The sequence below is a fragment of the Trachurus trachurus genome (assembly GCF_905171665.1).
Source record: "Trachurus trachurus genome assembly, chromosome: 24".
Lineage (NCBI taxonomy): Eukaryota > Metazoa > Chordata > Actinopteri > Carangiformes > Carangidae > Trachurus > Trachurus trachurus.
Window position 1 is genome coordinate 15,079,885 of NC_139910.1, and position 12,473 is coordinate 15,092,357.

A 12,473-nucleotide genomic window follows, 5' to 3' on the forward strand; every position below is an offset into this window, starting at 1 on the left:
GGATGATCTCTACTTTAAATGTCCGGCAAACCCATGACCTCATTCTGTTGACACAAGGCACTTAACAGATGCATGGAGTGACTGCTTTACTTACAAAAAACAACAACAAAAGTAATCAGATTTTGACTTTTATCTTTCATCCTTTTAATTAAAATACTGTGCATTGATAGTATAACTGTGATTGGGGTTAGTTATACTGCACTGATACTTGTTTGGTTTTCAGTCAGCATTAGTTAGTGCTGAGTTGGATGTATCAGAGCATTGAGAAATATTAGTTAAGCAGTTGAAACTTGGATGTTGCTGTGTGTGCTACAGTACAAACCAGAAGCTCATAATTATGATAACTGATGGGACATGAATGTGGGCAGTATCCCAATTACCAACACAACACCACAACTTCAAAACTCCTCTGCAGTGCCAACTGTGATTCACTAAAACAGACATGCATGTTATGTCCACCCAAAAATTCACTTGTGTCTCTCATTTCACCTCACACACACACTTACTCTCTCACACACACACACACTGGTACACCAGATACCAAAAGTATTTTATAAGTATTTCACAATTGCACAGCTCTTTGACGATGTTTAAATTAAGGCTTCACGCTCACATTCCTGTATCAGATGCTGTGACTGCATAGACATAAACAAAATGAAAATCATTCTAACATTATAAAGTCTTCAGTGGGACGTTTTTTGCATATTCTTCATCGATTCTCTACGACGGACAGACACAAAAACTATAAGAAAATCACTCTTGGAAATATCAAATATCTACATGCCAGACCAGTGGATATCACAGTAAAAACGATACAGTAGTTTAAGGCTTTCATTTGTTGTAGTTTACAATTCATGCCAGTGATTCAAAAGTGGCAATCCTGCCCAAAAAGAGAAAAAAAAACAATGATAAAGGTGACATATGTTGTCTTCATGAACTTCAAAGCCAAAAAAAAAAAAAACCAAGGACGAACTTAATGTGGTACATTAAGGGCTTTACAATTGTACAGCACCTCAACCCCAGTTAACAATAACACCAGTTTCGTCCAAAACTAGACTACAGACACCCTTCAGGCAGATATTTGGTTCACGTCTTCATCCTCTTTGATGGTATACAGGTGATTAGGGAGGGGTGGGGGGGGTCTGTATTATTTAAACCCCTCCCACGCACTTTCCGACACAATCCCTCTGCTCATCCTGCTGATGCCAGCCAGCTTGACTTTGGCACGGGCCGTCCACCTGACAGCAGCTGTTGAATCCTTGGAGTCCGACAGGTTAGCGTAGCGGGAAGAGTCCTCTTCCAGACCTCTCCCCCCCCAGGAGGCCAGTTCCAACGGAAGGCCTAGGGACTCTGGGAAAGACACCGGCGATTCCCCTTTCTGGTTCTTGTCATGTGGGGCTTCATCAGTCGTAGTCTCTGTCGGGTTCTCCAGGTGAGGCGGCTCCCAGCCCTCCATCTTCTCCAGTTTTTTGGTGGGCGAGATCTGCCTCATCGTCATGGTGACGCTCTCCCAGAAACAGTGACCCCTCTCGGGCTTGTCCTTCTTTTCCTTCTCCTTCTCCTTCTCCTTCTCCTTCTCGTCGTCTTTGATTTTCTTGTGAGACCTTGAGAAAGAGAAGCATATACTTTAAAGCTGCCATTGCATTTAACTTGAGCATTCATCACCACTAACACTAGAGCTATAAATAGGCTGCACTGGGTGGGGAGCAAGATATCCACAACAGTGAGCCAACATATAGGAATTCCCCCATTGTTTATCACAGTGAAGTGATTAATATGGGGTTTCCTCTTCATACATGTTCCACTTCCCAAAGGGGCCTGAACGAACTACTGAGAAATGTACAGTGGCTCTGTGTCAAATAAACAATTACAAGTGGTTGGAAACTACTGCATGAGACTTTTTCCAAGTCAGAGGTCCTGAGTATCTTCAAACACTGTATTCAGCTTATATATATTGGGCCACCATATACATTTTGCTGCTGTAGGCCTATGTAGACTCAGTCTTTGTGTAACCTCACCCTCTGCGGTCAGCCAGCTGCGCTCCAGTCAACAAAAAGTGCTCGTCGTCTTTCGAGGAAAACATCTTCCTCTCCTTCCTCTCTTTCTTGGACATGATCTTCTTCGCCTTTGCCTCCTGGCAGAAAAATGCAGACAAGAGAGCATTTTGATTTTGAAATACAGAGGTGAAAAGAAATAACATCATCTGGTGCCTTCAGGTTGTTATCTCTGATGCCTACATGTAAGTGATGTATGCTCCCTGAGGATGATTTCATAAACTTAGCTTCAGGTCAAAGGTTACTTATTTATACCCTCAGGTAAATTTTGTTTGCAGTGAATCAGCCTTAACATTTACATTTACAACAACAAACAGCACAGGACATATGGACATAGGCCTTTATATAAAGTGACAACAGTGCTCAGGGGTACAAGACTAAAATGAGACAAATAAAACCAACTTATGCCAGTGAGCCATTAGCTCTCAAGGTTTCTTCCCCATGTTAATTTCACAGATGGCTGCTGGAATAAAACTATTGTGTAGTGCTTAGTTTTGCAGGCTGGTACCATGAGCCTCCGGCCTGATGGGAGCAACTGAAACTCAAGGTTAAGAACTTGGGAGCCATCATTTAGGATAGAGCCAGCCATCCTCTAACTGTTTCGTGTACAGGGATGGTGGCTGGGTCTCTCCATTATTTTTAGGTAGCTAACACTGACAGCTGATTAGATTTGTTTATTTAAGCTCTGCTTAGTTAAGCTTAGCTTAGAACAAACGCTTGAAGAAAAGAGGAAACTGCTAGCCTGGCTACAACAATAAGGAAAATACCACTAAACTCAGAAATGAACACACTATATCTTGTTTATTTCATCCGTACAAAACTAAGTAAAATTGTCAAATAGTGCTACTATCTATTTCTTGGCTTGTCTAAAGTCTTTCGACAGCAGTTTTCTTTGTATAGAGCTAGGCTCGGTGCGCCCTAACAAAGCTAAACTGCTGCCAGCTGTAGGCTTATATTTATTGTACTGTCACCCACTTTCCCATCCAACTTGGTAGAAAGTGAAGAGGCATATGATATATGAAAAAAGGTCAAACTATTCCCTCAAGCAAGATTTATCCTGCGCCAACTAAATATAGATGTAGAAATTTTCCTATTGCTGTTGGACAAAACCTTATAAGTATAGATTTGGTTATCACTCGATAAATAGATAGAAAGAGACGGGGGGGAAAAGAGCTTGAGTTGGCAGTAACTTTTGGCACATTCCAGTGAAAGACCCTTCACTCCCTCTGAAACTCCCCCGGACTCCCCCGTCACATCAGAATTCCTCCCTGCCCTCACAGCTTTTCACGGAGCACAAATACCACCCTCCTCAGTGATTATGGAACAAACTTTTGGCTCAGTTTCTCTCCGTGCTGAGCAGGAATTCACAATGTTGACTGTCAAGGTCATAGAATGCCCCCAGTGCTCCTACTTAACATCCCTTCATGTGATTATCAAATCATTCAGGATTATTAACAGGATTATTTCATGAAAGCACCTGACCCCGGCGACCCGTTTGACCTGCTGCTTTTGTTTCTATAATTTACCTATCAAGGAGTGCTCAAGTCAAAGAACTGCGTGTTACAGCCGTTAGAATAAGCAAACAGCTAGCTGGACATGAAAGCAGTCATTCTCAAACCAAACAGGAACACATACAATAAGGTCTGTATCCAGGCCTGAGTTCAAGCTTCAAAACACTACAGTTTATGTAAGATGGTTTTTACACAAATGTTTGTCCTATGGGGATACAGGATACAGTACACTTTGTTTCATCTAAAACACACCAGAATACTCATGATCCTACTCAGGATCCCTTCTCATATCCAAACTATGTGACATTTGGTGGATTTTACTTTAGTCTCACTTTAGTATCTCATCAAGAGACTGGGAGGCACTTTGCTGATAAAATGAAAAAGCAAATCCTCCTCTCCTCACATCTCATCATATTGAACATTCCAGTGTTTTTTTGGAGTTTATTACCATCAGAAAACATTAACAAAACTTCTTCTCAGCCATTTCAACATCCTGATCCTCCTCATTCTGTCTCTCTCCTCGTTTCTAGTGTGCCATCAAGTGTAAACTGTGGATCAGATTTGCTGTATTGCGAGAAACTAGAGATGCCAAAAGAAACTGAGTGTATCTGTGTGTGCGTGTGTGTGAATTCCACTTTGTATGAGCATGCATGCATGCACATACAGAGGCCTGCCTATTCACCATTCATTACAGCATTAACCTCCAGGCCTTTAGATCCAAAGCTGCTCACTGCCCAGTAATCTCTCCGGCCAAAAAGTAGGTAAACCAAGCAGCTCATGGAGGCTGTGGGGGGGGCGCCTTCACCTACAGCTCCACGCTTGGCAGAACAATAGAGCTCCTATTGAGCCAAATTCTTCCATCCATACCTCTGAGGTGAAGGCTGGAGGATTAAAGAGGCATTTGATTTTGGCAATACTGTATGAACTGTAGTTATCAGACATAATTATTTCAGGTTTTTAGAAGCAGTGAGTCTTCTGAACATTTCAGGATTGTTGCCTTACACATTTGCTGGGTTCACACACTCACTTGGTGACTTTGCTGCTTTTTTTTTTCTCTCCCACATATTATGTAATCTGAACATGTATTCTTATCATATTTCTTTTTCTTAATTCATTCAAACAAAGCAATAAAAAATGGTCATCACAAATTTCTCACTTGTGAGATGCAGGAGCAGGAAAATACTTGGTAGCCCATTGTTTGATAGATGATTTGACCAAATAATTAGGCCTTTTCCTGTCTCATTGAGAGCTAGAGATTAGATGTTTTTTTCATGCTAAACTGAGCTAAGATAACCAGCTGCTGGGCGTACTCTGCCTATACAATGTTCAGATATGATACATGTATCAGTTTTATCATCTGACCCTTTCCAATAAGGTCAATATACTTATCTACCAAAAATGTCAAACTATTGTAGACTAATTGAACAATCAACTTATTCAGTACAGTGGAAGTGCTATTATCTTTGAGCCTTATCCAAAATGGGACATTCCTCATTCAGGAAATGACTGTGACAGTGGCTGCTTGATGAAAGTCTTCCTGACTAGAAATGGCATCAAATCAGCCTTTCACAGCTAAAGGTAACCTCCACTTCTTGTACTCCATGTCTACTTTTGTGCCCTAATATGAGCATAAAACAACAGACAGTGAAAGACTTGTGGCCTTCCACAGTGTCAGAGCAGTCTGGGGCTATTTTCAGCCTTGTTTTTCTTGATTGTTCCTGTCCAAAAGGCCCAGCTCCTCGAAAGAATGTTGCATTTCCTTCCCTTTTTTTTGCCCAGCCGCCTCCATCCTCACAAACAGGACAGGTCGTGAAATGCGTCCTGTGAACAAAGTCACCTACAGTAGCTATACATGCAGTAGGAAGGCAGCCAGAGTTCAAAGACAACACACTGTGAATGTGTTAGCCTCAAGCCTTACACGCTTCACGCGCTCTGAACAGCTCAGACATGATAGCGCCTCTGAGCAAAGACTGGAGGTCTTACATTTCTCTTATAAGTAAAAACACAGCATATTATGTTTTTTCACACACTAGGAACAGCTGCAGATATAGATAAAATCTCCCACATCATAAAACCTTTATTTACAAATGCAACACTGACAAGGATGATGACAAAGCTAAACTGGTTGAGACAAAGGCCTTACCTCAAAACTTAGCTAAACACATATGACTTGAATTTTGTTAACACTGCATTGCATCGGGTAGCACCAGCTATTAGTAAATTTATCTCAACTGTGAGTACGAGATCCTTCCTAAAACCATAATTTTTCTTTAAATCTTAATCTACAGGCCCAAATGAAATGACCCCACACAGTTCCTAACCAAGAGCTTTGTGATAGATAAAGGTACACACACAGAGATGCGCCATGACAACAAACAAAGCGGTGATAAGATTAAGGTTAAAGCAGAGGATGGTAGCTGAAGGCTGGTGTGTTTACAGATAAACACTGCAGCCTCCACTGTCCTCCGACCCTCCTGCTGTACCTCAGCTGCACTGTGAAAAAAAACACTGTGGTCATCTGACAAGAAGGAGCTGTCTGTGAGTGTGACTGATTGTGTGCGTGTGTGTGGGTACGTATGCGTGTGTAGCACTGAGTTCAAGGATATGGACATTTTTCGGTGAGATTGACACTTTTAGAGTTACACAACAATGTGTGACGTCATAAATGCAAGATTGTGAGCATGTGTGTGTTCTGTCAGTGTCTGAGAAGATAAGAGTGTGTCTGGGCGAGTGCGTATCTTTACGGAGTCAGTGTCAGATGTAAAACATTGTATACACTGTATAAGTCTGGAAGCAGATAGTGTGTTTGTGTCTGTGTTAACTCCAAATAGCTGTGAAGTTGTGCTGTTTACCTTGGATACACCAGTGACGGCTTCCTCCTCCTCTTCCTCTGCTTCTATATCTTTGTCCTGACACAGAGACACACACACACACACACACACACACACACACATACACACCAGCAGTGAGTTAACACAAATAACAACCTCCCAACACAAACATGCACACACACACCATCCACGCTTTACAGCAGGGATGTGTGAGTGTGGAGTGTGTGCAGGCTTTCCTGTTAAAGAGAGGGAAACCTTTTTAGACCCGTAACACAAACATGCAGTGTTTGGAGAGCGAGATGGAGGGATGGACGACTGGGGGAAGACGAGGGGAAGCCACAGAGCTCAGAGGGCAGCTTTAAACAAAGGGGAGAGAAAACAAATCCATGAGCCAGTGCGTTAACAGAAGTATTTGGGTATATAAGCAGAGCTATTTTGGTTCCATTGTGCTTCAGTCCCCCGATTTCATTCCCCATTTTTCATATATCCTTTGTATAATATTTGAATTGCACTTTGATTACTTCTATTATTCCATGTGACGCACACACATTGAGAGACAACAATCAAAGACCTGAACACAACAACTTGACTTAGAGGGGTTTTTTTGATGCACACATAAACAATTTACTTAAATAATGGTATCCATTGTTGTTTGAGCATCAACATCTTTGAACATCACTTTGATCTTCTCTCAGACATTACAAATTCTTGGGGTTTAACAAGCTGATAATCCTAGATTTATGACAACTACACCGACATTTACAGTGATAACAAAAACCTGTGAATTAAAAAACACAATCAATCAGTCATGATAAACCTAATTCTTATACTCTGGATTTATATGTCCATAATCTTGCCATAAATACAATAAATATGATAGGCCACAATTATTATGAATGTTTTTAATCTTTTAATGCCTTTGTCTAATATTTAACTTTGTCCTAGTTGTGCAGTTTGCCTTTGAAGGCCTTTGACTCCACTCAAACATGCCCCACGAGACTTAAAGACATTAAATCATAAGAGGGCAGCAACAAGTCATCAGACGTGCAGCTGAGCCTGAGATTACTGAAGAGGAGCCAGAAATCCTGTAAAAATGATCAAAGCTATAAGAACTTCTAACATCTTACAACAACATTAAAAAGAGAGGAGAGAGAGAGACAGACAGATAGAGAAAGACAGACAGACAGAAAGAAAGACAGTGAGGGAGAGAGAGAAGAAATGGCAGTTGGACATGTCTGAGCAAAGTCTGCTGGGTCTCCGCCACCTGAGCTGATCAAAGACACACACTCACACATACTGATTGCTAACTACTGTTAGAGTGTAAAAGCATTAACAACTTGGAACAGAGGGTAAAGCCACTGAAGGGGGCATTCAGGAGGAGAGAGTAGTGTTTGGGGGGTGGGGGGACACACTCCTTACAACAGAAAGCAAGAGTTCGGCTTTCACCCCTCAGGGGGGCATTTTTCTCTGTCTGTCTCTCTTTCCCTCTCTGACCATGTGTGTGTGTGTGTGTGTGTGTAGCGAGTGTAAACTTTAGCACTGTGTTGTGTTTATAAAAGTCAGATTACTAGGCAATAAAGACGCACAGTAAATTTCAATATGAAAGCATCTGTCGTGTTTTCACTGAGCACTCACATACCAACAACGCACCACAGCATCCAAACCCAGTAACTGGGTGTTTGTGCCTGCCGTACTGCCGTAGCAACAACACTTGATTTAATATATTAAAGAAATAGTATATTTGTATGCCAAATGCTACAGCTAGGAGAGTGTGTAGTTAGCTTAGTTTCGCATCTGGAAAGAGGCTTTAGCACATTCCTGCTAGTGCATAGCCACATCAATTCAATAGATTTAATTAGCTACTTTTTATGGAAGTTTGTTAAAAAGGCCACAAATACGTATCTCCTTTTAAAGTAGTTGGATCAATTGCATTTGTTAATATTATACTGCCGACCTTTGCTACAGTTTTTCATCTTAAGAGAAACACCATCACCGTCAGAAATCTCTCATATTTCCAACTCGCAATTACAAGTCAGAGGCTGATAAGACAAGTTTTACCACTTGAATGTGGATCATTATCAAAGAGGACGTGAGAGCATATTTAATCTTTCATTGTCAAAACAATAAGTTGTGGTTTAACAAGAGGAGCAACGATTGCCTGAAGGATCTGAACAAAGCCAGCCAGCTACATGTTACCACTCGTATATCCAGCCTTTGTGCTAAACTGAGCTAAGCTAAGATAACCATTATGTCATGGCTGCAGCTTTAAATTCAGCGTTGCATGAATCTTCTTGAACAATCACCTTAGGAGCTTCTAACAAACAGTTGTTTTGGCATCCTGTCATGATAATCTGATTCATACCTACAAGATAAAACTCGATTCCCATATTGTTAACCCCTTTCTCTTCAGTAGTTAATCCACGCGGCTTTACTTTTACTCATTGCCACTAATGATTTAGATGTGAGGCCTTCTGAAGTGCTCAGACCTCATCTGTGCTCTCATGATCCCACTTCACAGAGCAGGCCCCGACAGTGGAATAAGAGCGGTTTTACTGAAGTATTCACGTGTGTTACCGCTCTAAGCCATAGACAAACAGGCAGCTCGCACCTCCCGTGAGCTCACAGCTGTCTCTTACAGCCTATTGAACATCTATAGATGGTGAGTGGTGAGAAAGCAAAGCTGAGGCACAGGACCTGCTGTCGCCCTTGAGCGCTGTGGAGGGAAGAAAGATATTGACTTCAAACCCTGTGTACTGCCACCTCCCTCCCCCCTTTTCTCCCTCTGTGGATGTATTATCCCGTTATACTTATGTGCCTCTGCATGTAAAGCATGTAAATCATCTGTTCTGCCAAAGGCTGTGATACAAAGAGATAACACTTAGCAAAATCCAAAAGACAACCTATTGTATCTTGCCATGACAACATTAGACAACTGTTTTAAGAAAGTACTAATTGTGCAAGAATCAGACAAAATAACTGATTTAAGATCAAAAAGATCATAGGTCATAGGTTTAACTCCTGCACAACCAGGATGAATGAGAATAGAAAAAGTGAAAGAGCAGTAATTGGGAAAACCCTTGAGCAAGGTCCTTTGTAACATTGCAGTGGAGTTGCACAGTAGCAAACCATAATCATATTGTGGTTGTTCTGGGGCAGTTTCCAGGTATAAATACATATTTGTAAGAACAAGACGTTCTTTTTCAGAAAATACACTTAAACTTGAGAATATGCATTCATGTCTGAGCCGTACAGTGCAGTACAATGAGCATACAAAGCCAAACAATGAAGCAAAGAGTTGAATCAACTGCTCTCACACCACATTATTTCTAAAGTGGATTTTTTTTCATGCAAAACTGACACAAATGTTTACTTTCATTCCACATGTTGATGTTTGGTAAACCTCTGTGACTTAAGGATCTCCAAAAGAATTTCCAAAGAAGCTCAACATCTATGTTGTGATAATGATACAAAACTGCTACACATCGTTTCCTCTTTCTACTTCAGTGGCTGTGTGAGACGGTCCAGACTGTGATTTGAATAAGGGGAAGGAAAAGACCATATGTCCAGACTGTGTTATCATAACTTTTTATCCTACCCTCATCCTGTATCACTGCTGAGTTAGATCTGCCTCTTCACTGCGTTTACGACATTTTATGATCCCACCCCTGACCCCTGGACGTGCTGCATTGCTATGGCAACTCAGAAGTGGACCTCCCTGAAGACTTTTCCCAGGATTTCTGGGGAGAAGTCGTCGCTCTGCTCTCAAATCAGCTCCTACCAACTGACTCGTCCCAGAGACCACTTGGGAACAGAGTCAGAGAATGATCTCAAATCAGCTCTTCAGAGGTAAGGGCCCTCATGCGTTGGTTGGTTCCCAGGGAGGACGTTAAGAATGGCCAATAAAAACCAGCCAAGGGTCACAGATCTCAACATTATCACAACACCAGATGAAAAATGTTGGGAAATTGTGTTGGTTGATCTTCCCAATTGCCTCCTACAGTATGTGACAAGTTACAGTAATACATCCAGTGAATGATGTAACTCTGATATCATCACAGAGTACCTCAAGTTAACAATGTTTCATCTTTGTTCATCTCTGTTAAAATATTAAAAACTGCTGACTTCGTTGACTCAGTCTTTTTTGTTTTTAAAATATATGTCATTTGTTTGTCAGTTTGCACAGATTCAAGCAGTGTAACATTGTGAAGTTAGCAAAGCTCTGAAAGCTTGTTGAGTAAGCTACTACACACAGATACGCTTGAAACTCTATAATAAAATCTCCCCATAAACCTTCATTCATCACACACTTTAATAAGTCTTTTTTTTCCATTCATACACTAAAGTGATACCACAAACATAAGAATACCACATTATTTTGACTGCACAATCTTTCTTTCCCCCCAGTCTTCTGTTTTGACACCTGAAACTTGTGCATTTAAATTTTTTGGAAGAGTTCCTCAGGTTATGTAACGGTCTTTGCTGTAAAGGGTTTTACTCTGAGAGGCTCAAGAAATAAACATGTCACACTGCTATTTCTTATGAGCCAGGGCTGCTGCATGCCTTTCGCATTTCCTTACATCTGTGTGTGTGTGTGTGTGTGTGTGTGTGTGTGTGTGTGTGTGTGTGTGTGTGTGTGTGTGTGTGTGTGTGTGTGTGTGTGTGTGTGTGTGTGTGTGTGTGTGTGTGTGTGTGTGTGTGTGTCTGTGTCTATGTATGAGTGTGTGTATCTTGTCACAGGTTCTCCCCTGTGCCCCGCCAACACCTTGACAGGACCCAGCTGCTTGCGAGTGCTGATATAAAGTCAATTAGACCTCACACACACCTGAGAAATTATATTTGTGTCTGTGTGTGAGTGCACGCACGCATGTGTGTGTGTACCTGTCTCTTTCTTTGTGCTTCATTGTCCATGTTTCCCTGTTTCCTGTGACAAGACTGCCCAATTATACATCCATGGATTTACACCGTCTCGAATTATTACAGTGAGTTTCGCACCTTGATTTCCTCATGTATCATCACTATTTCCTCATTGACCTTTTACCATTTTCTGACATTTTCTTCTCAGATGACATTATATGAGTCTGAACTTCTTCTCCTCTCCCCTTCTCTACAGCCTCAACAGCATTTATTTGGTCAGTTTCAGTGAGTTTTCCAGCTTCAGTCCATGTAGTGGCCCATAGTAATGTTGTTAACTCATTATTCTCCAAACAACTGAAATGGTTTTTCACCCAACTTTGCTGACAAGCTCTGGAGCTTTTGCTTTGATATCCTGACACTTGTTTCTAGGGAAAAACCAAAACAGTGAAACAATGGGTTGAACCAGCAGAGCAAACCTGTTTAGTGGCTTTACACATTATGATCCTTTAACTTTTTAAACCTTAATGTTTACGGCAAAACACTTCAAAGGCATATCTGTTTCCTCTCCATCTGACTCATTATTACCTTGTAGGAGTGATGATAGTGCCAGGACATGTCGTCTTCCTCTGACGCATAATCCACCAGCACTTTGCTCTTGCTTTTCTTAAACATATCTCCACTTGTTGCTGAAACAAGCCGTCCTGGTCTCTTGAAAATGCTTCGGCCACAAAAAGTAAAAAAAACACGAAGAGTTCAGAAGTTCAACTTGAGCAGTTTGGTCCCGTCCTGTCCGTGTTTCCTCTGGAGGAGTTCGCAGCGACGCACGAACCTCAGCGCTCTTTTGGTTTATTTCTCCAGCAGCAAATCCTGCAGGCTTTCTCTGGAAACAGCTTATTCATTCATCGAGGTGCCAGGAGCTGGAGGACTCGAGCTTTTCCTCCCTCCTTTAATGACGCTTAGCTTACTATTCGTTTCGTAAGTGTTTGGCTTGTTGTGTTTGGTGCGTTTTTACGGAGCCTCGACCACCTGGACCTCAGCGGCGCCGTCGCTCCTCCCATATCCCCCACGCTCCCGGTCCCGTGAAGCTGCAGTGGTAGACGGAGACGGAAGACGAGGGTCACACACGTTTCATCTGTGGCCAAAACAAGCATTTAGTAGCTGCACTTTTCCTGCAAAATAATGAAATTGCTCTTTGAACATTTTGAATGAGGACAGTGTAAAAC

General features: G+C 41.7%; 1 protein-coding gene across 1 annotated transcript; it reads right to left on the reverse strand.

Annotated features, from left to right (window-relative positions):
* Positions 1 to 700: 700 nt before the first annotated feature.
* Positions 701 to 11,922, reverse strand: LOC311007713 (testis development-related protein; the record flags this gene model as incomplete). Its single annotated transcript, XM_084000996.1, has 4 exons — positions 701 to 1,604; positions 2,019 to 2,134; positions 6,418 to 6,474; positions 11,836 to 11,922. The coding sequence occupies 4 exons, from the start codon at positions 11,920 to 11,922 to the stop codon at positions 1,148 to 1,150; spliced, it is 717 nt and encodes a 238-aa protein (XP_083857122.1). The 3' UTR covers positions 701 to 1,147.
* Between the last annotated feature and the right edge of the window lie 551 nt (positions 11,923 to 12,473).